Below are 27,734 nucleotides of genomic sequence, written 5' to 3'. Positions count from 1 at the left end.
ACCTCGATCGTTCTATGGACGAACGTATCTACGAGAATTGTCGCGAAGCGTTCAGCTGCGCCCCGATTGAGAATCGTCGTCAGCCGGCAAGAGCGTACACCAGCAACCTGGAGGAACGCGTCGCCCGACTGATGGCTCAATTAGACGACGACGTCGATGACGACGAGCACGCCCGTGCGACCATGGTCGCGTCTACCGACTGCGTGGACGCTGCTCCCCCTCGTAGAGCCAGTCCTGTCTACGAGGCGCAAGGGATCGATGTTAAACGGAACGACGAATCCGATAGAAAGATCGGCCAGTCTCAACGATATACCGTGATCAGGATCGAAGAGAGTTCGGAGAGAAGGGAAGAATCGACGAGGAAGATTCAAATCAACGAGAAAAAGAGTAACTCGGCGGAGGTTAAAAACATAGCGAACTCGGCCAAAGGGTTGAAAAGTCGGATGGAGTACGAGAAGAAGGTGGAGAGGCAGGAGTACGTTAACGAGGAATTATCGAAGAAGAAAAAGGAGACGTCGAATATTCAAGAGTTGAGGAAGAACTGGGAGAAACAGGTGGTCAAAGACACGGAGAGGAAGATCGAGCATGTATCCGAGGCGGGTGCGGAACAGGTAAAGTCCAATTGTCAGAGGAACAACGAGGTAAAACAGGAGGCGAAGAGTAAACAGTCGTCGGTGGGCAAGAGGGCCAAGGAGATCGAGCATCTGGTGAACTTTTTCAATTGTAAGAACGCAGAAGCGTCGAAGGAGGTGAAGGATCCTTGGATCAAGGCGCGATCCACAACTGACACGGCCACGATCGAACCGACGATGACCACGTTGAAGAAGAGTATGGATGTTAAAAACATACACGACTACAACGGGTACACTTCGGATGGGAATTGCTCGGAGGACAGTGGCCACATGAGCAACGAGAACGAGATCGAGTGGAAGGAAGGCGTGCAAAGTGTGACCCGGGATTTTGGCAAAGAACCGTTCTTCGAGCGGAACGAGCTTCGTGAGATCGGTGTGTACGACGCTACGTCGATCGTGACCAGGCTAGAACCGGAAAAGAAGCCGTCGGTGGTCGTTCGAGGAAGCGTATCGACTTCGAGCGGTGCTAGTAGCATCGACAGCTGCAAAGGAGAGAATGCGAAAGTTGGCGAGCAAGCGGGTAAAGACCAGTGGAAAGCTTGCAGATCCTACAACGATGAACGACAGGTCCGTCGCTTAATTATTGGCCTTCTAGATCCATTAGATACTTGTCGAGAACGATCGCTAATTTAATTAAATATCGACGATAAGTTTAACCGATAAAAATGTTCTTACTAACCTGAGGCGTATACTAAATATATATAAGTCTATATACAAATGACTCGTTATCGGTGAATTTGAAAATTTTGTTTAATTGTGGTAGGAAGATAAGTTTGCACGGGTATTTAGAGTGATTTTGATATGAAGTATGGATTAGTAGATATTGAAGGGGGGGGAAAAAAGGTGTATGTATCTTTCTTATTTGTGAAATCTTACGATATTTAGCTATATATAATATCGTTATAAAATATTGATTCGATCAGGAAGAAAAAGTCAAGTAAACATTTTTTTTTTTTTTTTTAATCATATAGCAGTATTAAGTAGTACTTGTGTTGATACCATTCGATCGACTTTCCTGATAGAAAGTGCTCTTGCAACTTTCAACTTGAACTGCTCTCCTACGAAGAGAACGGTTTGAAAATGATTCACCTTGTATTATCTGGATGTTTAGAAACATTAAGATTGCAAGATGATGTTTCAGATAATAAATGTTGATTGCAAGTGTCTAAGTGGATACAATTATGCTGGATTGAAGCATCAAATATATTATTATATCGGTATTAAAATAAACTTGCAACATATTTCTGACGTGAAAACGATTCTTGGATTAAATCTTTGTAGACGGAATATTACTTTTTATATTTAAATATGTAATTTTAAAAATAAGTACGATTTTTTACTACTTAATTAGCATAAACAAATAATTGAAAAATTTTTTTAAATTTACTAAGAATTTAATTGGCCTGCTTGGCTTGAAGCAACAGTGATTTTCATACGTGATATTTTATTGTTTAATTACTCCTAAGAGAGAGTGACTACTTTTTACTATAATGCACTTCACGCTGAATGTAATCGAGAAAATCGTGTCAGGGATATCTCCGTTCCTTTTTCCATTCTATTCTTTTTCTCGCGAATTCTAATACATACCATTTCATAAACACCATTTTAATTGATTTTAATGAAATATCTTATCTTCACACGATACGATTAAAATTATCTTCAATTAGATTTTTAATTGATAAATTAAATATTCATTACTTACATTTCCATAACACGTAATTTTATTAAAAAAATTTGTTAAAAAAAATTTTCTTAAATCGATATTATATCGATGTATTAACAGAAGATAAAGGAAAATTGAATGGAAAATTATTATTTTTTAAAATATATATAAGAGTTATGTGAAATGCAAAGATATCGTATTTGAAAAAAATTAAAAAATTATGGTGCGATGGAAAATATCGAATACTGTGAATTAATCTCTCGATTTCTTTTCGATAGATGTTTTTCAGATCAGGTACCCTGGAGCGACTCGAGGCCCAGAGAGACGAGAAGCTAACTGGACACATTATTCTTCTTCAAGCAAGGTGTAGAGGTTATCTGGCACGTCGTAAACTCAACACTTTGAAAGTATGTCATGACATCTTCTTGAGTTTATAAAAGTGCACCTTCACTTGTGAACCTGTACCGGTAGTTTTCACTCATCGAGAAATTTCGAAATGGCTCCTTTATTTATTTCCGCGTTTCGATAAAATAACTTTTTCTTTCTTATGATTCTTTTTTACAATTCTATTTTATTTTGTTTCTTTTAAAATATAAAAAATATAAGCATCAACTTTTGTGAAAGCGTATTTTCTATTATAACATTTTTTTTTTTTGCATGTTCGTTTAAGATGAATATTAAACTAAGTACATTGTCTTTAAAGTAACTTTCATCGAAGCAATATTAGGATTAATTTCATAATATTGTTACGAGCAAAGAAAGATAAGTCTTTAAGATTTTAAATTTCTATTTTTATTTTTCTATAATGAAATATCTTGCATTAAACTTCTTATTCATCAAGAAAATTTTTATTATAAGAGAAAAGAGAATTGCAAAAAAAAAAAAAGTATAGAAAATAATCATTTCGTTTATTATTAATAGCAACTGTGACATACAATTATCTTTTCCCGATAGTCACGCCAATTAGCTTTCCTCGACCGTTAATAAGCTTATAGGTACTTGTTTTATAAAATCTATGACTTGAAAAGACTACAAAACTGTTTTTACAGTTTTTCGATGTTGCAATTGATTGTTGTAAATTTGAAAAAGTTGAGTATGAACAGTTTATGAATAGCTGAAATTGTTCCTTAATGAGAATGTTTATTGTATCCAATTATAGCAAGTTCACAAAGTATTTGTGAGAAAGGAGTTAGTGTTGGTAAATTCCATTGTATTCCTTCATAATAATCCAAGAACGTGTGTTGTAAACGTAATCTTTGACATCATCTCAGATTTTTTGAAACTGCTTAATTAATATGGCATCGATTTTTTTTAATAATAAATTTTATTTAAAATTTTTATAATTTTTAGAAAGTTGTGAGATAAAATCAATTAAAATTTTGCATATTTATATATAAGCAATATTATTTATTTTGAAAAATAAGGTTATTTTTGAAAAATGATAATTGCCCGTGAGCATAATTCATTGAATTAAATAATAGTTAATAATTCAATGATGAGAGATGATATATTTTTAATAATAATATTTTTTCAGCTGCAAGATCTTGCAGTTAGATGCATACAAAGGAATGTGAGGAAGTGGATGTCCGTAAGAGAATGGCCCTGGTGGAGATTATACGTGAAAGTTGCACCTTTATTGAACGTCCATCGAACAGAGGATCAATTGAAGGCAAAGACGGTGAGCACATGCTATCTATTTTTACATACTTACCATTTCTCATCGCCAGACTTGTGAGAGAAATTGGAAACGAGTTGATCAAGAATTTGCTATTTTTTTTTAAAGAAATCTAATTTGTTCGAATGACTTTCAATCAATATATCATAAATATTATTTTAACGTAGATTACATTTGATTAATTTATTTTATTATCATTATTTGATCTAATAATAATAATAATAATAAATATAAATATTAATTATAAATTGAATAACGAATAATTGTATTTTTATACAATAGGAGGAACTTGAGATTCTCAAAACAAAAGTGGAACGATTGGAGCAGGAACGGAATCATCTGAAACACGACAATGATAGATTGGAAGCTAAGGTATGATGAAACTTCTGCTTTTCTTTTTTTCCGCCGTTAAATACATTTTTTTGTATTTACCACTAATTTTTTGATCTCCGAATAATAACATGATAACCACCCTAATTAAATAGTACATATAATGTCGTTCTTTTACAATTCTAAAATATTTCCTTTTTCCCCGTCAAAGAGCCACACGTAGATCATTTATGCGCCTACTTCATCGCGTCAAGCCACTTCGTCAACGATATATTTGTACGAGGCAATCGACAATAAAATTCGTTTGTCCAGGAAATACAGGAAAGTTCGTTAAGTATCTCCGAATGCTCGCGATCCTTGGTTAATCGCGCAATTGGGTTAACTGCGTGAGACGAAGCGTGCCGCAGTTATGAATCTTATGATCAACGAAGCATCGTAAGCGACCTGCCTTTGCCATCTCGGATAAAAGTTCCAGTGACCGACATTTCCTGGTGTCGTATGAAAATTCTTCTCACGACCTTGGCATTGCCGTATATACCTCACCTGATCGCCGCTTAGTTTATTATTCTCGCGATTTCTAACCGGTTTCGTTTCTCGACTTTATCTCTTTTCATCCGCCACGCTTGACCACTTCATCCGAATTATCGAACGATTTTCCGCTCGTTTCACCTCTCGTTTCAGCTGCTCGCGATCCCCTGCTCGCCTCCTCGACACTTTTCTCGCGGGTATAACGCCGACAGAATTGGCTTCGATCCAAAATCGTGGAGACCGTACTATCTACACCTCGCCCGGTGTTTTCCATCTCGCTTGCACCCCATCTCCCTTAGAATAACTCGGAGGTGACCGTCTCCACCAACGGACCACCGCCACCGGTCTATCGGCTGACCCAGGAAGAGTCGGCCAGTTGCACCGCGACTCCCTCTCAATACGGGCGTCGACGTGGTTCCACTCGTTACGCAATTAAGTCCTCGTGCCAACCGAACCTGAGAGTACCCTGCTCCGCCAACGACGCCTCTTCCTATAGCGACGATGCAATTCGATCGGTGGACCCTATCTCGCGAGATCTCCTCTCTTGGCTATTTCCCTTCCCATTGAGAAGATCGTCGCGCTATCTCCCGTTAGCGACAAGAGAATTACCTTCTCGTCTATGTCTATGTGAAATTTCAATGGAAAAAGTAAACGACGCTTAAACAAAAAAGAAAGAAATGATGCTACGTGCGAGAGGAAAATCAAAAAGATTATGATAAATGTAAGTTCTCGCAAGTGTCTCGAGATTCACCCGATGGAGTAAGAGATCGAGCTTATCGGAAGATAATCGTGAAGGATGCCGTCAGTGCCGATCACGTACTCGACGAGCTCGATGTCGCCCGTTCCGAGCGACAACCCGCAAACTTTCGAGGAGACTCGTATCGGCAAATTGTTGGTCGATGGGTCCAACGATTCGACGGACATGGAGAATTTACGGAAACCAATGGAGCTGAACGTTTTAGCGAAGAGACCGCCGTTGCCACCGTTCAGGAGACCGGTTAGCAAGTTGAATTTGACCAGGAGTCCATCGCCGTGCAGCCTCTCGTCCAGCATCTCCTGTCGTTCGAGATCGGCATCCGTCCTGTCCTCCAGGACTCGAGCTGGCCTCGACTCGCCGACCAATCTCACCACACCTCCGAGAAGAATCTTTCCCGTGGAGAATAACTCGTGTTTGGATTCGATGGAGGATCTGTCCGTGAAGGAACAGGCTCCGGTTGTGTTCGATGCCAGCCTCAATTTTGTCTTGGGCTGCGACAAGCAAAAAGTGAGACAATCTTTCAGACCAACAGCTTCTCACATGGAGCCATCGACCGCCTCCTCTTACTTGTCCTCCAAGATCTCGCAATTCCTCAAGAGGACCGATCACATAATGGACGAGTGGCGAAACCTGGGCCACAGAGACGACACGGATAACGATTTGAACTCGATGATGACGCGAGGCCAGATGAGAGGGCAGATGGGGAGAAGTCAGAGCGCCACGAACATCATGATTCGCGGTTATCAGTATTACAGCAGGTCGAACAGCGTTGGGAAAAACTCTTGTTCGAGGCGTTCCATTTCTCGTGCTTCGGAAGATAGAACCATTTCCGATAGTATCGGTCAGGAGGTATATGGAGTTCTAATTTGCAGATTTACCATTTATCGGTAAACTGCGAATTTCTATGAAAATTCGAATTTGGACGTAGAGAAATGAAATCGAGATCATGCTATTTTTCCTTGGAAAAAAATTATAGTACAAAGGATTAAATAAGAGGTTTAAATAATTCTATCGTTTTAAAGATATGAAAAAAATGATTGAAAAAATGATTTAAAAATGACGTGTTGAAACCTGTTTTTTTTTTAAAAAAGAAAATTTATATGTATTTTTCTTTTGAATTTATTTCCCGTATGAATTGCGAGAGATTTTATGTTTGAGCGATAGCGAATATTCACACGCATAACTTCATAAACTTTGCCAACGAACTATTGTTACATCTTATAATCTGTTTTAGTTTCACGTGTGCAGAATGCCTTGAACTCAAATACGTTCTAGGTTGTGTTTTCATCACGTAGTAGACCTCCTTACAGTATAATTTATTACCTTAATATCTTGTTACGAAAATTATATAATAGATAAATATAGAAGGAAATTTTTTTAAAATATAATTCTTCAGAATAAAAATATATAAAAGAAAGGATATAACGAAGCTTAAAAATCATATAATCACAGTAATTTTCCAAATCATTCTTCCTCCACTTCTAATTCACACATCAATCAAGAATATTGACTTTTCAAAATAAATCTTCGTAACACTCTTTTCGAACGTTTGTATAGTCATTCTTCAAATCAAACGGTCAATAAGAACGCTTAAAATTGGGAAAACAATGTTGAATCGATTTTCACGAAATAACATGTCGATGGATGTTGGACCACCCACTTATACTGTTATACCGCGCTTGTATTTTCGAGTAACAGCTTTTGATACTATATTTAATACTGAGCTCGGAAAATACGTTTCTAAATGTCGTGTTCGTTTTAGAACACAGGATGAAGTTGTAAATCCTGATACGTGACATCGAGAAGTGTGTCATTTGATAGATGAGAAACAAACGAGAATTATATGTAATATGATTTAATCTCTGATCAACAAATTGATTTACAAAGATCAATTTATTTAACCCCCGATATTTGTACAGATATAAGCAGAAAAGAAAAAAGTAAAATTGTATCTATTAATCTTCCAGATACAATGTTTATAAATGATAATTTCTGTAAAATTTTTGATGAAAGAATTTTTTTTTTTTTTATTTTATTCTGCTTAAATGCAATATCAATTATAATATTTTTTCTTTAATCTCATTATAAATTTTAAAATAACATTCATATTTGCAACAATAAAAAAAAATTAAATTTAGATTTTTAACAGTTTATTACCAGAGAGAGAGTGTTAGAGAGCAATTATTAGAAATCAAGAAGTAAAAATTTCGTCCTACCCTTGCATTTATAGAATTAAATGATCGACGAATGACGAATGAAAAAAATGAATAATTTGTTTTTTTATTCCAGTTGAGCGAAATGACCGCCGATTTTGCGGAAGAGCATTCGACGTCGACATTGGCGGCCGAGAGGATTGACGCCGAAACATCGGAACGTCTACGATTGGAACGTGAACTCCAGGATATAACCGAGGCGAATAAGAATCTTCAGCAGACGACTGAACGTTTGGAGATGGAACTTTTGTATGCAAGGGCCGCAGATTTGAACGGTGTCGCATCGGATGCCGAGGATGGCGAAGACGGTGGCGTATACAAGCAGAGATACGAACACGCCGTGAGAGAGCTCGAGTTCACGAAAAGAAAAATGGCACAACAGCACGAGGATGATCTTGAACAGCTTGTCGGGCTTAAAAAGCAATTAGAAAAGAAGGTAAATAGAAGGATGAAAATTTAGGATACGATGCAAATATGTTTGAGATTTGTATGGAGAATAATTGCTATTCTTAATGTAGTAATTCCACTAGCAAGAAATAATTTTATTAGGTTATACGCAGAGAACAACTCTCTGAGAGTTTTTTATTTTAAAATGTATTATTTTCTACATATCTGAAAGATAATATGGAAATATACAGTTTGAATTACGAGAAATCATCCTGTATCATGAATAATAGAACACTCTGTATAAATTTAAAAACTTGTGATCTTATCTGTATTTATATCAAAAAATATATGATAGATACGTGTCTGGTTCTTGAGTATGGAAGAAGGAATGAACGATTGATGGATCTTCTTATTATTTGAAAAAAGCAAATAATAATCTTAAAGATATTTTTTTCGTCCTCTAGTTAGCCGATGCTTACGAAGAGGTTGAAGAGCAACGTCAAGTCGTCGGACAATGGAAGAGACGCGTGCAAAAATTGAATGGCGAAATGCATGATCTAAGATTATTGCTTGAGGAACAAACAGCCAGGAATAATCTTCTGGAAAAGAAACAGCGCAAGTAAGTGATTCTTGAAAATTCTTTTTACACTATCTTTTTTTGTTCAATATTTCAATAACGGATTTTGTTTCATCACGACTAGGTAGAAACTATTTTTAGATACTTCTACGTAAACGGTTACTGAGCTAGCATGATTGAACAGGTTCGAAGAATGTCACATATTCAAGAATATAAATTTTTAATATAAAAAATCATGATAAATCATAAGCAAGAAGAACACATCTATTGATGAAATTTTAAATATCGATTTATTAATTTTTTAATTATTGTACATTATGTATGTAAAACGTCACTTCATTTCAAAATTTATATTATATTTAATTTTCCGAAATTTAAGATTTTTTGAAATGATCAAATTTCTTAAAATGAAATTCCTTGATGTGATATATTCTTTTGTTGTTTTATTTCATATATATATATATTGTTTCTTATTATTGCATTTTTTTTTCAAATTTTTGTTGTTTTGAATATTTTGATAAATTTATATTGATAGTTAATTGTTAATAATAATTGATAATATTTATTTATTCAAGGACACTTTTATTTATGAACGATTCTCTATTTTTCATTAAATTCGAATTTCCATTTATCGAGATTTGCTCTATTCCGATTTCGTATGAGGCAACAAGTGTTTCTGGCAGTTTGCCAAATCAGTAATTTTGTGCATCCGACGACATCAGCCACTGGTTGGAAGTTCGTTGGATGCATATAAAGTGATTGACTGCTCCAAATATAGGCTGTTATAATCGCCCTCGAAACTAGGATCTCCTTGTTATTCCAAAAAAAAAAAGAAGAAAAAAAAGAAAGAAAAAATGAAAAAATAAAAAAACTCGTTCAATTATGTATTTGATAAATCAAGTATATGTTATGAAAATTTTTTTTTTTTTTTTTTTTTAATTATTTTTTTGAACTTTCCTTTTATTTTTTAAATTTGAAATGCTTTTTCATTTAGGTTCGATTCGGAAACTCAAAATTTAATGAACGATCTACGACAAGAAAAAGCGCAACGTGAAAGATTAGCCAGAGAAAAAGAAATTGCGATTGCAGAGAAATTTACCATAGAGCAAAATCTTAGCGTAAGTAAAGTAAAAATTTAAATTGAAATATGTATAATGAATATATATTATTTATTAACAATAATGAAATATTCATTTGTATATATTTATTTCTATAGAATTTTTATTTTACAGTTTAATAAATATATAAAGCATAAAAACATTAATATTCATAAAAAAATTGTAATTCATTTATAATAAACATTTATAGATAATGTTTAGAAATTATGAGATATTGGAAGCTTCATTTTTCATATTTTTATTACAAATAATACCTAAAAAATTTCACATTTTACACATTTGATCATAGAAAATGTAACGAGATATCGACAATTAATCTAATACTATATGAAACGTGCTTTAATTTCTACTTTAATTTATTACTATTCTTCACTTTTATAAATTACAGGACGCAAGATTAGAAATTGAATTAAAGGAAGAAAGACTGCGGACATTAAGTCAGGAACTCGAAGAATTAACATTTGGCGGGAAAACGGAAGAGGAAGTAGCACAGTTGAAAAAAGCGAAGCACGAATTGGAGAAAAGAGTAAAGGATCAAGAAGAAGAATTGGATGACCTTGCTGGTCAAGTGCAGCTTCTTGAGCAAGCGAAGTTGAGGCTAGAGATGAGTATCGAGCAACAGCGTAAAGAAATACGCAAAGAGATGCAACAAAGGGACGAGGAATTGGAAGATGTTCGTGGTAACGCGTTGAAAAAAGTGAAAGCTCTGGAATCACAACTGGAAAACGAACACGAAGAGAGAACGATATTGCTTCGAGAAAAACACGAACTAGAACGTCGTTTGGTAGCTATCGAAGAACAGGATCGTGCTGAACGTGCCGCAGAAGCTGAAACTATGCATAGGTATATTATATGTAACATTGTACCATATTATTTCTTTTTTTATATATAGAATAAAATCAATTATTCTGAATTGAAAGATTCGTCATTAAAGCAATTTTTGTTCTTTCCCAGAAGAATATTTGAAAAAATTTTTTTAAGTTTTCAATATATTATTACTTTTAATAATAATACAATTTATAATTAATAATAATATTTAATTTATTTATAGACTGAAGAGAGACTTGAAAAGAACCAAAGCTTTGCTAAGAGATGCTCAAACGATGCTGGAGAGATCAAAAGGTGATTCAACTGGTAAGGCAGCTCTACGACAATTGAAAAATCAATTGGAAGATGCAGAATGTGCTAGAGCAGCTGCTGTCAAAGCGAAACAAGCATTGGAACAAGAATTAAATGAGACACAGGCTTCGCTAGAAGAAGCTCAACGACAACGTTCTGAAGCGGAAGAACGGGCAAATGTAGCTAGTCGTGAACGAACTGAATTATTATCACAATTGGAAGAAAACGAAGAAGAGTTAGCTGAAGTATGTTTTTTTATTTTATATTCTATTTAATATCGTACAAATGTCTTGGATCACTAAGATAAAATATATAATAATATATATATAAAATAAATAATTTACAATTGGTCTTAAAGGTTTTGAAGAAATATCGGGCAGCAGTGCAGCAAGTATCGGCAGAACAGAGTCAATTGCAAGAAGCACAAGTACAGATTGCTGCATTAGAGGCAGAAAAATCTGCGTTGAAGGATCAACTATCAGAGTTGACACAACGACTCGAATCCGTTGAACAACTCGGTGATCCAACTGCCAATAGCCTTGCTACACGGCGACTCGAGTTCCGTGCAAAGGAACTTGAAAGTAAGCTAGAATTGGAACAAACCACAAGAGCACGTTTAGAAGTAAGTTAATTTTTATTTATTTGAATTAAAGATTTAATTAATAAGATTAAAAATTAAGATTCTAAATTTATGTATTTGTTCAAATAAAAAGAATTAAATATTAGAAAATACAAATTAAAAAATGTTAAAAAAAAATTATAAAAAAAAATTTAGATCTGGTTGTATATATTTAAGTATTTTTTTAATAAGTTTTTAATATTGTTTTGTTATAGACTCAAATAGCAAGATTGAAAGAAAGTGTGGAAAAATTACAAACTGAATGTGCACTACTTCGTACGAAAGAACAGAGTGCCCAAGATACTTCCAGAAGATTGCAAAGATCATTACGGGAAGCAAGAGAAGAGGCCAGTTCAGCCCTAGCACGTGAACAAGAATCTACCCGTGCCCGTCGTGAATTGGAAAAATCTCTTGAAGCTGCTGAAGCAGAAACTAAAGTTGCTAGAGACGATCTTAGATTGGCGCTTCAAAGAATCGATGATCTGCAAAGCGCTATTCAAGGTGAACTTGATTTGGATTGCAGCGAGGAAGGGACAACGGAAAATAGTGATAGGTATCTATTGTATTAATTGTTTAATTAAGTAATGGAATGATTGATGGGTATGTTATTATGTTGCATGATAAATTATGTGTAATATGCAAAAATATTCATAGGAATATGTAAAATATATATAATAAAAATATGAAATACTTCTGTTCATATTAGTTTTTTTTACATTTTACACATATTTTAATATATTTTGTTTAATATATATAATACAATAATATATATGTTTAATATATTATAATTCTTTACATACTCATATATATTTCCTACTTCATCATTATTTAAAAAACCCAGCATGTATGTTTTGCACATATGATACATATATGTACTGCATTTTATTACATATATTTTTACATACAATTTAGTTTATATATTTGTAAAAATCTGCAACTTAGTTAAAATAATTAAATTCCATTAAAAATTTCTAATAAATAATATATCAAATAATATAATTTTTTTATTTAAATTTAGAATTAATTTACAATATTAATTTTATGAAATATATGATATCAAAAATATTTATTATAATAAATATTTCTTTTTACATAATATATTATCATACAAAATAAATTTAATAATTAAAAATTTAATAATTTGATATTTTCATTTTCCTTTTCTTATATTTTCTTCGCAAATATCATAAAAGAAATATTATGAAAATTAACAACAATATAATATGAATTAAATTTGAATTGAATAATTAATTTGTAAGGAATTAAATGAGTAAAATTTAAAAAATTTTAAAATACAAATATTAAAATACATACGATTCAATCAATTCAATCAATAAAAATTAATCATTTTTTTAATTAACAAAAGTTTTAGTAAATAGTAAAGTAATAAAGTAAAATTATATCACTATTATCATTTAACAATTTAATGATATTATATATTTTTATTGTATTATGAAAAAATGCTTTAATATTTGTACGTAACTATCTATTTATAACTATTGTTATTTTTTGTTTCTAGTGATTGATGCGAACAGTTGTCGGATCTTGAATCCGACGAAAAAAAAGATAAGGAATCGACTGTTCAACGTATAGCTGAAAATATTGCTGATGAATTGTCATTCGTCGAATCATCGATGGATACTTGTTGATTTATAAGGCTGAAAGAGAACAACAAAATAATAAAAATAAACAGCAAAGGCGATATCAAAAGAAGAAAGATAGAAGACACATTAGTCAAAATTGCTAGATTTAGTTTGTTTCTATCAACATCATCACCACTGTCGGTTGCATTCAAATTTAACGACGGCGAATCAAATTTGAAAGCTAAAAATCAAATTATTAACTCTATATATAAAGGTCTATCATAATAGAGTAAACTCATAAACAAAAACTGAAAAATAATGAGTGAATTTATCAATTTGTACGATCATAGTTACATACTCGTGACTTTTTTATCAATATAATCGAAAAGATAATAAGTTTATAGGTGGTGCTAATTTCAAATCCCAAGAAACGTGTTGATGTCGTGGCTATTTATATTCCGCTTTTTATTGCGCGTTTTTGGTGCTATATAATCCGACAGTAGTTTTTATTGATGGACTATATTGTTGTTCCAGTCTTCCAAAAGAAAAGACTTCTCGATGCAGTGACTTCGATATGTGAAAACACGTCCATTTATACAATTATAAAATGGTTACCTTTCCAACAGTCCAAAGTTCGAACATGCAACATACCATGAAGAATAAAATATCAAGCCTTACTTCCTCAGAAATGGAAAGCATTTCACGCTTTTTTAACATTTCGCTATACGTAGCCAACAATCTTGGCTATACAGTTTGTATTATAAAACGCGAGCTGCGACTCAGTTATTTGGTTTCTTACACATGTAACTTATTGCTTTGTAAAATGCAGATATCTTATTTAATTAATTTGTGTATTTTACTTTTCCTTTTCTTTTTTCCAAATCCTCTTACTCTTATTAAAATATATTTAATAATGAAAAATGTGAAATAAACATTATATTCCAGTAAATATAATTTTAGAAATAATTGTTAGCAATTTTTCGCATATACTCATACAAGATTTTATATAAAATTTGGAATATATTATATTTTACAAATAAAATATTTAAATTAAAAATATTAAAGGATTCAAAGTAAATATCAATAATATTGATTAATTATAATCATACGTGTAAAAATCTTTTATGATTTCAATCTTTTATAAAAAATTCCATTGTTTAAACATAGCATTCAATATGTTGCTAATATATGTCTTCTTTTAGTTTTACAAACTATTGATGGCACACAATTCATACAGTCATCGTTCTACAGTTAGAAATTGTAATTTTTTGTTAAAAAAAATGAAAATCGTTTTCAATTAACATCCCATATCTAATTTATTACATATCAAGAACAAATATAAATAAAGAGATTAAGTAGAAAAAGAACAGAAATAAAAATTAGAAAATCAGCGCCATCTGTAGAATGTTAAATGAAACTAACATGTAGACAAAGAAAAGAAATAGTGAGAAAAGGATAGAAATAGGCTAAAAATATTGAAATCAGCGCCATCTTCAGAGTGCCGCAAATGAAACTCAGAAAATAAGGATAAAATATAGTAGAAAAAGGACAGAAATACAATAAGAATTGATCATTAGCGCCATCTCTTAATTATCAAAGGTACCTTTTCAAAAAAAATTCAAGAGATGGCGTTGCTTTTTAATTCTTCTCACTCTATTTTATCATCTTTGAAAAAGTACTTTTGGTATTCGAAAGATGGCACTAGTAGTTAATTCTAATTCTATCTCTGTCCTTCTTCCATTATTCTCTATCCTTATTTTTTGAGTTTCATTTGCGGCACTCTGAAGATGGCGCTGATTTCAATATTTTTACTCTATTTCTGTCTTTCTCTCACTATATGCTCTCTTTGTCTATACATGTTCCGCAAACTTTATTCATTCCGAAGTATATGTGTATGATATGTAATTAATATGATTTTATTAATTTCTTTGTTTAACTTATTGATTGAAAATTTTAAGACTTTTAAACTATCAATATGATAAATTGTTATTATTAAATTGGGTCATAAAAAAAATACAAACAAAAATAAATTAAAAATAATTTATTTTTAATTTAATTCATGAATAATTCAATTTATGAATCTTATCTATTATTCATAACAAGAAAAGTAAAAAATCTGAATATAATCTAATATATCTAATATCTAATATAATCTATCTATTGGTTATTATGTGTATTTAACTCTATTTGCATAAATAAAATTAATTTACTTATAATTCAGATATTCAACATTTTTTTTTTTTGTTTATATTTCATATTTGATTAACTTATCTTTAGTTTTTGACATATAAAAATATTCATCCTCTTAAAAATATATATGAGAAACTTTGCTATTATATAAAATATAAATAAAACAATTAAAATTGATATTATTATTAAACTAATATAATATTTATGTCATAATATTGGTACCAAGATATCCAAATTAAAGTGATAATGCAAAGCATCTTTTGTCCGTCTGCATATTCTATCCACCAAACGAGATTTTTTTTTAGATTTTTTAGTCTTATGAAGTAGTACATCTTTCATACCCAATTGAATATAAGTTATTCTTTCTTTGTAAAAGATGAAACAGAATAATTTTAGTTTTTATTGAATTGAGCTGATCGAGTTAAAATGTAATCGATTATGCATCGAATTTAAATGTAAAAATCAATATATTCATAATTCGATTTAATTCGAACTCAGTCAGGTAATTAATCAAATCAAAACAATTATGTGTTAAATTCGTAATATATTGTATCAAAGATAAAAAGATTCTTGTTTCATCTAATATAAATTTAAATTACTTATTTAATAAATAAATCTTAACAAAAATGGCTTGTGTTTATTTTAACTTCTTGAATCAACTTAATATAATAATTCAAAAATCTTATGAAAATATTAACATTTTTATAATATGAAAGTTAATTAGTAATATTACACTTTATTAGTTATCATTTCTAAAATACTATTTTCTAATTCATCTTCCGTAAATATTTTAATATCAAAACATTTTCTAATACCAATCTTTCATACCTACTTAATAATTTTGATCGGCTAATATTGGGAAATCAATAATTGACACTTTGAAATAAATAGTTTCTTCAGTACTTTACGCATCTTCTTGATAAATGAATAACTTATATATAATATACTTATAAACTGTGTAATAATATATACCATTAAATAATAATACTATTAAATAAATATTTTTTAAAATTCGCATTTAAAACGTACATTTTGCTAGAAATAGGACTATACCGAAAATACTTTGCTAAGACAATTATTTTCCAATGAAAATATTTTCAGATTTCTCGAATAAATCTTGTTCGTATTTTACACAATTCTATATATATTACGATTTTTTGGCATTTCTCTATAGATTTTGCTATATCATTATAATTTTATAACTTCATTATTTATTCTTTTATTTATTCTTTTAAGAAATAAAATTACATTTAATTAATACAATTAAATAGAATTTACTTTTGATAAAGGAATCGTATTATTAAATATATGAAAAGAGTTGAATGTGATTAAATTTAGAAGTTTTAGTCGTCATTAGAACATCAGAACATTGAGCTGATTCATAAAAATAAAGCCAGTGTTTCTTTCAAAAATTGATGACATTTCTTAATTATATATTCATTAGTTATTGTAAAAGTAAAAACGTTGTTACGAGAAAAAAAATTTTTTAATATATTTTGTATTTCCTATGTATCTTCTTTCTTTTTTTAAAAAAAATATTCTTTCATTTCTCTCTTAATTGGAGTATTATGAATTTATTTACATAGAAATTGAATTAAAAATGTAAATCATTATACACATATATTATATATTTCTATTAGTATAATATTAGTATAATATTTCTTTTAGTAAGTTTATTATTTGTTATATAATTATGACATATGAATAACATAATATTACATATTATTATTATTATGTGTTATATATTTATGTAAAAAAATTATTTATCAACAAAATAATACATTTTTCCATATGCTTTAAACATTTTGTTCCATATTTGATTTCAGAATAAATTCTGTTTTATTTTTTTTTATCTTTGAATTTTAAGGAAAAATAATTGCATAATTCTGAAATATTCGAAACTCACATTTGCATATTTAAAATATAAAAAAGTATAATAAAAAAACTGAATCACAAATTTTAGTAAATCAGATATAATATTTTAATATAGTATTCATTAGGATATTCTTAATAGAAAAAGCGAATTGCAATAATAGTAATTATAAATATTGTTTGAACCCTGTAAAAAAGTTAACATAGAATATGTTAATATAGAAAAAGTTAACATATAAATATAATGATATAAATATATTTAATAAAAATCGAAAAATCATTTTGTTGAAACATGCAATTAAAAATATTAAATAACAATATAATAACAATATAAAATAAATTTAATTGAAAATATTGAGTTCGTAATGTTTCATTCTTATCGTAAAATAAAAGATTCTTATTGATTGCATATTTTCTTTTTCTCTTTTAAAGTACATCATTTTTGTATAAAATAAATGCGTTCGATTGATCGGCTTCTAGCTATTAGAGCTTTGTGTTTTTGAATTTATGGAAAAATATTGAAAATGGCAAAAATGATTGACAGATCGGACAATTAACGAGAATCAATAGAGAAAATACTTTATATCTCAAGTCGTATAAATTACAAAAATTAAAGAATTATAGATAAAGTAATATATACATAGAGAAATTACTATAGACACATATTTCTTTGAAAAATTTTTATTAAAAAAAATAACATGTTCAAAAAATCATATTTATATCTAATTAATAATAAAAAAAATGATTCTTATATTTATCATTTACAACTAAGATAACTTTGATCACTTTGTCTTCGATGCAAATAAGTTAATGGCACAACAAGACGATTATCTTTACTTTTATAATATTCATTAAAATCTAATCGTACGCTTAATAATTGTAAAGACACATCTTCCGCCGAAGCAAGCATTATAAGAAACTTTTTTACTCTATCCTGTAAAAAAATATTTTTATATAAAAAATATTTATATAAAAAATTATTTAATAAATTATATTTTTATAAAAAAATAAAAAATTATTATATCTTTTAATTTATCTTTAATATATCTTTAAATTTAAATATTTTTATTGATCGGATAATTAAGAAATTAAATAATCAAACACGAGTCATTTTATATTTCAATATTAATCGAAATTCTTGAAAATCGAATATTTTGAAATTCGATTATTTTATATTATAATTAATTCGTTAAAACATAAAAATATAGTTTTTTTAAAAAAATTAATTTAAAAATTATATAAAAATTAAATTAGATAAAAATTAAAAATATCAACATTTGTTTATTTAATTTAATATATTGTTAATTTTTATGTTAATTATTATATAAAAATTATTAAAAATTAATTCAAGGATCATTTTAGTTAATTTAGTTTTGTAAGAAAAAAATAATAAAACTTAATAATAATACTTTAATAATAATATTTAAAATTAATAATTTAAGTGATGTTACCTGATATGTTCTTGAAAGCAATCTGAGTTGAATTGAAAGTGTATTTAAATATTTCGAAAATGTGGCTTGACGTTTGGCGATTTCTGCATCCATAGTTTGATCTAAATGACTTGACATTACAACAGTTGTATTTAATAATTTATTATCTTTTAATCGTGCTTCATATTCATGTGTCGCACGCGCAAGAAATGTTTCTTCTAGGTTCTGCAAGTCTAAAATTGGACCATATACAGAACGTAAATGATCCATAAGTTCCTATTGAAAATAATATTATATACTATATAATAATTTTTTATTCTGATATCCTATATTAATACATATATACTTACTTGTGATTTCTCATCTAGCAAGGTACCACGTCTTACGGTATCTATAAAATGAGTATGTGCTGTAATTATATCATCCAAAGATGTTGCTTGTGCCAATTGTTTTGCAAAAGCATCCCAAGAACATTCAATTACCTTAAAATTCGTTAATTAATTAAAATTAATTAATTAATTAAAATACTTTCTTTTAAAAATATAATATTTTATAATAATATACTGTTAACACTTCATCAAAATTTTCTATCTTACCTCAAATAGGAAAAAATATTGCATTTGATGAACCAAATGTACCATACTACTTGTAATTAAATGAATATGAGTTTGAATAGGTAATACTTCGGGCATTTTACGAAACATTTTTGCTGAAGTTATTTGACGTTTCCAAATCGCAGATAATATAGATTCCATTCGTTTCGCTCTCCATAAAGCAAAAAATACAGTTTGATAGATTTGTCTACAAGGCTCTAGAATCTAAATAAATAAAATTATTTGAATATATATTATTTTATATATTATTACAAAAAAATATTAAAAAATTTTTAAATTTTTAAAAATGATAAAAGAATATTTTTTAAATTTACAAATTTCTAATATATTTAGAGTATTTCTTTGATAGAAATTTTAATGTTAGTGACAAATGAAAATTTTATATCTCATACATACTGTTGTACATCATGTTTTCATACATACTGTTCCAATAGGACCTCCCACATTGTAATCGAGAATAAAAACATCCCATCCTCTTTCATTTTCTGAAGGTGCTAATAATCTTACATCAAGACGTTTATGTGTATCTGAATCATCTATCTTTGTAACAGTTGCTCTTATTCCTGTTTCCAAAATTGAAGATATGTTGTGTGGATATACAGAACTTGCTGGTTTATCTAATTCTGGTCTACAATAAACAAATATAAAAAAACAAAATAGAAAAACAGAAATAATCTGAATAATAGATTAGTATTTTAATCCCTATATAAGATATTAAAAAATACACAAAATCTTTGAAACATCAATTTTAAATATCAAAATAAATATAAAAATTTTGTACAAAAATATCAGCTTATTATTTATATAAAATTTTTTTTCGTATTCGTTGTTATTTTTATTATATATTTATATAATATATTTGTATTATATTTCTATATAATGTATGATTATATTATATATTATATAATAATCACAATGAGTATGTTTTTTTCAATAAAATATATGTGTATCAATGTGATCAAGAATATATTATGAAAATTAAATTTCGATTAATGCAATTTTTATGTTTATCGAAAACTGAAATAATTAACATTAAATGTGAATAAAATAAAAAAAATTAATTGCTAAAATTAATATTTAATTATTTAAATTATTATTTATTATCAAATATATATATTATTGAAATATATATAACTAACTATATCAACAAGAAAAATTATTGGTGAATTATATGGATTTTATAATATATAATTTACTATTTATTATATATGGAGTTACATAGAATTTATTACAGCTTATTTGAAATAAGCTTTTGTTAAATTGTATAATAAAATATATTTAAAATTTTATGAAATTTTAAGCATTTATGTTTTGATACATTATAATTATATATGTAAAATAATATATTGCACCATAACTTTTTGTTGAAAAAAGTTTTGCAAATTGTCTAATCTATAAATCTTTTTTGTCATTCAACTCATTAAGTCTGCTAATAATCAATAATTTGCTTAAATACAAAAATTTTTAATGCAAAATTAAAATACTTATAATTTAAAAAAAAAAAATTATAATCGAAATTTTTAAATTTATTTTCGAATTTATTTTGATATTTAAAATTAATCCTTTAAAAGTATTATATAATTATATTCCACATAGAAATATAAAAATTTATAATGAAAAATAATATGTATTTACTCTAATAAATGCATAAGATATTGAATGAAATTTCCTTCTCCTAATAATAGATAACCTTTAATTGCATGTAAATGTTCCATAAGATGATACTGTTTTGTTAAAATTTCCACTACTCTGGTTGAAGTTTCTTTATAAGCTGTATCCATCATAGTTTGTAATCGACCATCAGGATCCATGTCAAAAAGAACATCAACTAAAACATATTTAAGTTTATAGAGAATTTAATTTTTTAGAAAAAATTAATTGCTAAAAATAATCACAATAGCTGTAAATTAAAAAATATATTTAAATTTATAAATTATAGATTTATTTATGTTATAATATAATATAATATTTACATATAAATATATATTTTGTTCGATTTTGTTTATAAGATAAAATAATCTTGTGATCTATAGCTTTATCTATATTTATATCTATAAGGAATTATTTAATTACTTAATTATTAAATTAAATTACCTTTATATTCTTCACTAAAATTTTCAAACATTTTTGTATGTTTTCCTTGCCATGGAGTAAAATCTTTACATACTTCACGCAGAAAATTAATACTTTTTCCCGTTCCTAAAATTTTTTTAGCTTGTATTTTTGTAATAAAAGATGGTAACATATTGTTGCGAACTTGATATTTCTCATGCCACATTCTATCTCCAGTAATATCAGCACAAGCTTCAATGAAAAATTCTCTATATGGATCATCTAATTCACCATCTGCCATCCATCTTATCAACATATTATACAATGGATTGCAAACACTTTGTAAAATCCTTTTAACTAATTTTTTCACATTAGTATCACCATGATTACTAAATTCATACACTGCAGAAGCTAATGCACCACCTTTTTGTCCTTGGCAAGCTTTTACTATACTTGCTAGCCATTTTAAAATTTCTAAAGGATCATATACCCAAAGATGTAAATGGGATAATGTAACTCTGTATAATCCTGATTCAGACTGAGCTCTATTATATATTCAGATATATTACCATTTATAACAAATTTGTAAAATATTATATTTATATTTATATTAATACCTGTTTACTTCTTCTTGAATGAGGGCAATAACCCTATAGTATTCAGACAATTCAGAATGTAATGCTGCAACAAAACTATCAGCTACTTGACCACTTGAAGCAACTGACATTCTTTCTAAACCTTTTTGTATTATATTATGTAAATATCCAAGTTCACTTAATCTCAATGTTGCTTGCTTTCGTGGTCTATCAATGCTAATAATTGGATCTATTTGGAAGCCATAATTAGAATCTAATTTTAATATTTTTCCTTCTATACCTAAGAAAGAATATATAAGGTCTTGAATCAATACATCTTCTGAAATATATTCTTCTCCATATATTTTATTAGAACTTGTTAAATAGTCTCTTGTATTCTTGTTTGCACTATTTATGGACACAATTTGTGGTGATGCAGAAATTTCAGATGATTGTCCTAAATGAGAAAATATATTAAATATTAAATATTAAAACTTATATTATAATTTATATATTATAAAAAAATTCAAAAAAATTAAATTATAAAATATATTGCTTACCACTAGTGGATGCAGATGATGAAGATAAACCTAATTTTAATTCAGGTGCTGAAAAGACTCTACCCCTTAATTGTTCTGCTGAATTACACATGTTTAACAAGAATATCAGAATTTGTGTCCTGTTCTTTAATGGCTAAGGAACAGATGAGCATATATAAATAATAATAATTTTAATAAAAATTATTAAATATAATGGTAAAATTTTGTCTTAAAACATTTAAAATAAAATTTTTGACAAATTTTTATATATTAAAAATATTTGAAGAGTAGAATTTAATAAAATTTTGAAAACTGAAAATTGATATTTCAATTTTAAATTTAGAAAACTATTATAGAATATGTTGAAAACATTTTAAAATAGTAAAACTTCAATTTAATTTTGTTTCAATTTTATTTTATCTATCTATCAAATAATGTTAAAAAGCTTTGTTATCAAAAAATATGCAGTTATAATCAATTGTAATTTTATTATGTATATACCAATGTGGCATCAAGATAAATTTTATATATATATATATATATATATTGTACACTACAAATATAAAATATAATTTTCAAACTATGAATATTTTTTAAATTTAAATTTGATATTTTAGGATTTTATTTATTGAAAATTATTAAGAAATTAGCTAAAAATTTTTTTAACAAAATTTTTTTGATACCTTAAAACAAAATTTAATTGAATAATATTTTTTCAATGAACTTTAATAAAAATATTTATAATCCTAATATAAAAATATGTTAAATATTTATTCCCTAAATAATTAATGTATATTTAAGATCATTAATTGATATCATTAATTAATATATTCATTTTATGAAATATAGATTTTATAAATTTAAAAATTAAATCTATATCATACCCCAGATTTTAATTCATTATATAATTTGTCAAACTGTGTTGCATCACATATTGACAATTTTTCTCTTATTTGATTTCCTATACTAATTTCATCCTCTTGTAATGTTTCTATTCCTTGAGTTGATGATAATAATCCAAGAGAGAAACGCATCCATTTTCTTATTATTTCTGAAATCATAATTTAATATAAAAAATATAACTTTTTTCAAATTAAAAATATAATTAATAATCTTAATTATAATTATAATATATTGATAATTTAATTGATATATAATATATACAAAATACATAAAATTTTAATTTCTAAATGTGAATTATTTATAAACAATTCATTATGAAATATTTCTAATTTTTTTAATAAAATATAATTTACAAATAAAAATTATAAATATTTCATTTACAATTATTATTTAACAAAATGCTTTTTTAATATTAAAGAATATATAGAAAAATTAAATTTTACCTGGTTTTTGTTCTCCACAAAGCGAAATAATCATTTTTTGGACGAGATTACCAACAGTTTCAGCCTCCATCATATTTATTTTTAATATATATTTTTTTAATTATATTTAATATTAGTTTATTTAAATAAAGATTATATATAAACTCAAGTTATCGCCATTCGCGCAACTAATTTACGTATGCGCATTAGTTTGTTATTGTTATAATATTGTATGAATTTGGTGTTGTGTATTTGCTTCATATCATATATCGCAAAGTTAGTTGTAATTTGGCATTTCTGACTTAAATTGGAGATAATTCCAATATAACCTGTTCATCATATTAAGAATTTTTTATTAGATTATTTTTTATTTTTTATTACAATTGTATCTTGAAATATGAAAATGTATTTTCAATTAATTCTAAATTTATTATAAAAATTGTTGAATTCTTATTGAAATCAATTAAATTCTGTTATTTAAATATATTTAAATTTAATAGTTAAAAAAAATTATACTACACTTTAGGGATTTTTTAATTTTTTTTTCAATTTTTCTATTTTAATTTTAATTATTTGATTCTGACTTTTTTTAGAAGCTTTGTTTTTATCATTAAAAAAAGAAATTAAAAAATCAGAATAATATATAAAAATATATTATATTTATAATAATTCAAAATCGTTATGTGCGTCAGTTTTTATATTTTATTAAATTTAATTTATTTCTTATTTCTTCATATTATTATACATTTTTCCTATTTCTAATAGCTGATAATTCTGATTAATCCTAAATATTATTTATATTTAAGCAATTTTTTAATGTGTTTATTAATTATATGTCAATTCTCATTTAATTTAATTTAATTTATGTTGAATCAAGAAATAAGAATTGAGAAACTTATATAATATATATATAATATATAAATGTATATATATATATATATAATATAATAATAAATATATAATAATAAATGTTTATTTTTAAATGTAAACATTTATATATATTATAATTATGTATATTATATATATTGTAATTTGTAATTGTATATCTATATTAAATATATTTAAATAATTATATTTAAAAAATAGTAACATAATATTATATTAATATAATATAACAAAAATAAAATTATATATAATAATAAAATATTTTTACAAATAAAAATTATAAATTTATCATTATTATTATAATAAATTTGAAATGAAATAAAGATTAAATTATATAATTTAACATGTTTATATTTAGTACTTAATAATTATTTTTTAATTTAAAAAATTTAATTGATAAAAACATCAAATTTCATTATTATCATTATTAATAATTTAAAAATATGTTATGTTTATTAATTATTAATTTAACAAATATAACTTACTTAACTTTATAAATTTTATACATAATAAACATAAGCTTTAGAATTCACAATATGCATTTTTTCTTCATAAGCAACTACACAAGTTTTTGATACTAATTGTTCTTTTCTTCTTTTATAGCAATTCCATTGACAATATTCAGAAAATTTTCTAAACTTGATATGTAATTCTTTTTTACCTCCATCAGGTCCTGCAATAAACTCACATTTGAGTTTTTTTTTTTTATCTCGTATACAACATTCCAAATACCTAAAAATTAATTTATTTTTTTAAGTTAAAAATAAAAGAAAAATGAAATTATGAAAACTTATTATTTACAATAATTTACTGTAATAAAAAAACTTAATAAGAAAGATTATGAAATTAAAAATATGATCCATTTAAACTTTTGTATTTATAAATTTTATTGCATATAATTAATGAAAATTTTAATCAATTTTAATAATTATTTAATAATAATGAAATAATTAAAGTTTTTAAAAATATTTCAAATATAAATTAATGTAAATAATTAATGTGTGTATTAATATGAAATAAATAATCAATAATGACCAAATCATTTTTTCATAATAATTTATTACTAGAAAATATAAGTTTTATATTTATATCTATATTTTTTTAATTTTTATAATTTTTAATTTTTATTTTAAAATATAAAATATATAATATGAAATATAAAAAATTAATAATTTTAATAAATATTAGAAAATTTTTTATAATTTTTTTAAAGAAATAGGAAAAAAATATTTAGAAATTAATAAAATTAATTAAAATAGTAAATAAAAAAATTTGATATTGAAATTTTAATTTGAATAAATAAAGAATTTTATTATTTATATAAGAAAAATTTTTTATTTTATTCAGTACAGTCTAAATATTCTAAAAGGATAAAATTTATAAAATAAATAATTATTTTTTAGTAATTACATATAATTACCTATAATCTGTTGCATAAAATCTATTTAATTCTTTAAGTTTAATATCACATTTTTGTCTTAAAATTCCACTAACAAATACATCATCTATCCAAAAAAAATTTTTAAATTTTTCACTTGTATTAACTAATAATTGTGCAACTTTTAAATTGGTTATATAAAACCATCCTGAAAGAAAATCTGGATAAATTTCACCTGGAAAATCTTCTCTTGTAGCAAACCATTTATTACTTGATATTCGAATTGGTTTCATATTTCTTAAAATATATCCAGACATAGTATTTTCTTCTATTGTTTTTTCTTGTAAAAGTTTTAATATCTCAAAAATATCTAATACAATATCATTATCGGTTTTTATTAGAAAATTAGCTTTACAGTTACTTGATGCCCATTTTAAACCCATCAAATGTTTTAATGTAAGGTTTTTATAATTTTCCAAAAAATCTCCTTGTAACAAATCATTAAACTTTTGTGATTCTTTTAATATATATTTCCACATATTTTCTTCTTTAGGTCTTCCTAATAAAAAAACTCTTGTGACATTCAAACTTTTTAACATTTCACTTGGATATGCATATCGTAATGCTGTTCTATATGCAACATCATTTGCAGAGGATGTGACAATCCAAACTATAAAGTTAATATCACATTTTGGTTCAATAATAAACTTTATGATTGAAGAAATATTTTCATTTGTGTTATTTGCATTATATAAATATTTTGTATTATTTCCAAGATCTGTTTTTAATATAGTTAAAAATAAAATAAATAAAATACTGGTACAAAATATTACAAAAATAAACCTTACTTTCATGTTTCTAATTATTCATTATAATATATATTTTATTAATTAAAATAAAATATCTATAAATAATCACTTATATTTTCATATATTATTAATAATCATAATTATAATATTAATAATATAATTATAATATTTTATTCAATATTTAATTAGTAATTTTTAACTATTTTTATTATATGTTTATATAAATATGATATGGAAAATATTGTGAATAACAAATATTTTAATAATCATGAATATTAATATTTATTTAATATTCATTTTGTAGTTTAGGTTAGGATTTTCTTATACTTGCATTTTATAATTTCAAGATTATAATTTTTTGATTTTAATTCTTATTTTCATTTAATATTTCATTTAATATTTACTATTGTTTCAATTTTAAATTATAATTCAGCTCTATAATTTTTAATATTTCATATTTCTCAAATTTCAATTTTGATATATCGTATAATTATATCGTAAAATTTATTTTATGTAGAGTTAAATTCGCATACGAATTCGACTTTTTCATGCAAGAAAGTATTTTGAATAGATATTGATATCAAAATAAAAATTATAATTTAAAACATTTATTAATTAAGTATATTAAATATTCTTTGTAAATTAATTTCAAGAAATCAGTATATAATATAGCAGATAAGATATTTTAATTCCTTAAATTAAATTTGAAATGTCTGAATATTTTTATAGCATGAAAATTTATTTATTTTTACATTTTTTTCAATATTCAAATAATATTTTATACTAAATCAAAAGTATTTTATTTTTCAATAATAGAATAATACATTATTCTTTATATATTTTTATTAACTTATGTACATTTAT

The 27,734-nt window shown here is 26.3% G+C and overlaps 3 protein-coding genes across 7 annotated transcripts in view; 1 reads left to right on the top strand and 2 right to left on the bottom strand.

Annotated features, from left to right (window-relative positions):
• LOC100864737 (Myosin heavy chain-like) overlaps positions 1-14,047 on the top strand; it is a 59,969-nt gene extending 45,922 nt beyond the window's left edge. For 3 of the 4 annotated variants that reach the window (XM_086903255.1, XM_086903254.1, XM_086903256.1), the window contains 10 exons: positions 2,574-2,702; positions 3,830-3,973; positions 4,253-4,342; positions 7,875-8,234; positions 8,650-8,804; positions 9,757-9,880; positions 10,269-10,723; positions 10,932-11,244; positions 11,358-11,621; positions 11,834-12,755. In XM_086903255.1, coding sequence (XP_086759381.1) covers positions 2,574-2,702; positions 3,830-3,973; positions 4,253-4,342; positions 7,875-8,234; positions 8,650-8,804; positions 9,757-9,880; positions 10,269-10,723; positions 10,932-11,244; positions 11,358-11,621; positions 11,834-12,187 — 2,388 coding nt within the window. In that variant the 3' untranslated portion in view covers positions 12,188-12,755. Of the gene's footprint in view, positions 1-2,573; positions 2,703-3,829; positions 3,974-4,252; positions 4,343-7,874; positions 8,235-8,649; positions 8,805-9,756; positions 9,881-10,268; positions 10,724-10,931; positions 11,245-11,357; positions 11,622-11,833; positions 12,756-13,137 lie in introns of those variants that run through there. The other variant, XM_031920437.2, reaches the window with a different exon arrangement.
• Positions 14,048-17,928: 3,881 nt separating this feature from the next.
• Grip91 (gamma-tubulin complex component 3) lies at positions 17,929-23,960 on the bottom strand. The gene is made up of 11 exons (XM_003689630.3): positions 23,820-23,960; positions 23,358-23,524; positions 22,495-22,627; positions 21,977-22,391; positions 21,402-21,904; positions 20,943-21,135; positions 19,731-19,935; positions 19,290-19,511; positions 19,044-19,175; positions 18,715-18,969; positions 17,929-18,197 (listed from the first exon to the last, which is right to left on the bottom strand). The coding sequence occupies exons 1-11, from the start codon at positions 23,890-23,892 to the stop codon at positions 18,021-18,023; spliced, it is 2,475 nt and encodes an 824-aa protein (XP_003689678.2). The 5' UTR covers positions 23,893-23,960; the 3' UTR covers positions 17,929-18,020.
• On the bottom strand, positions 23,820-26,915 carry LOC100869056 (beta-1,3-galactosyltransferase 5). 2 transcript variants are annotated; one of them, XM_003689631.4, is made up of 3 exons: positions 26,104-26,915; positions 25,169-25,415; positions 23,820-24,127 (listed from the first exon to the last, which is right to left on the bottom strand). In XM_003689631.4, the coding sequence occupies exons 1-2, from the start codon at positions 26,913-26,915 to the stop codon at positions 25,184-25,186; spliced, it is 1,044 nt and encodes a 347-aa protein (XP_003689679.2). In that variant the 3' UTR covers positions 23,820-24,127; positions 25,169-25,183. The 2 variants fall into 2 exon arrangements, with proteins under 2 accessions (XP_003689679.2, XP_086759379.1); XM_086903253.1 differs by having other exon boundaries at positions 24,058-24,127; positions 25,174-25,415.
• Positions 26,916-27,734: the final 819 nt, after the last annotated feature.

This window comes from Apis florea, unplaced genomic scaffold (assembly GCF_048593485.1).
Source record: "Apis florea isolate Af1SG1 unplaced genomic scaffold, ASM4859348v1 contig_2291_pilon, whole genome shotgun sequence".
Lineage (NCBI taxonomy): Eukaryota > Metazoa > Arthropoda > Insecta > Hymenoptera > Apidae > Apis > Apis florea.
Note: the sequence above shows the minus strand (reverse complement) of the source record. Positions and strands in the feature narration are given on the sequence as shown.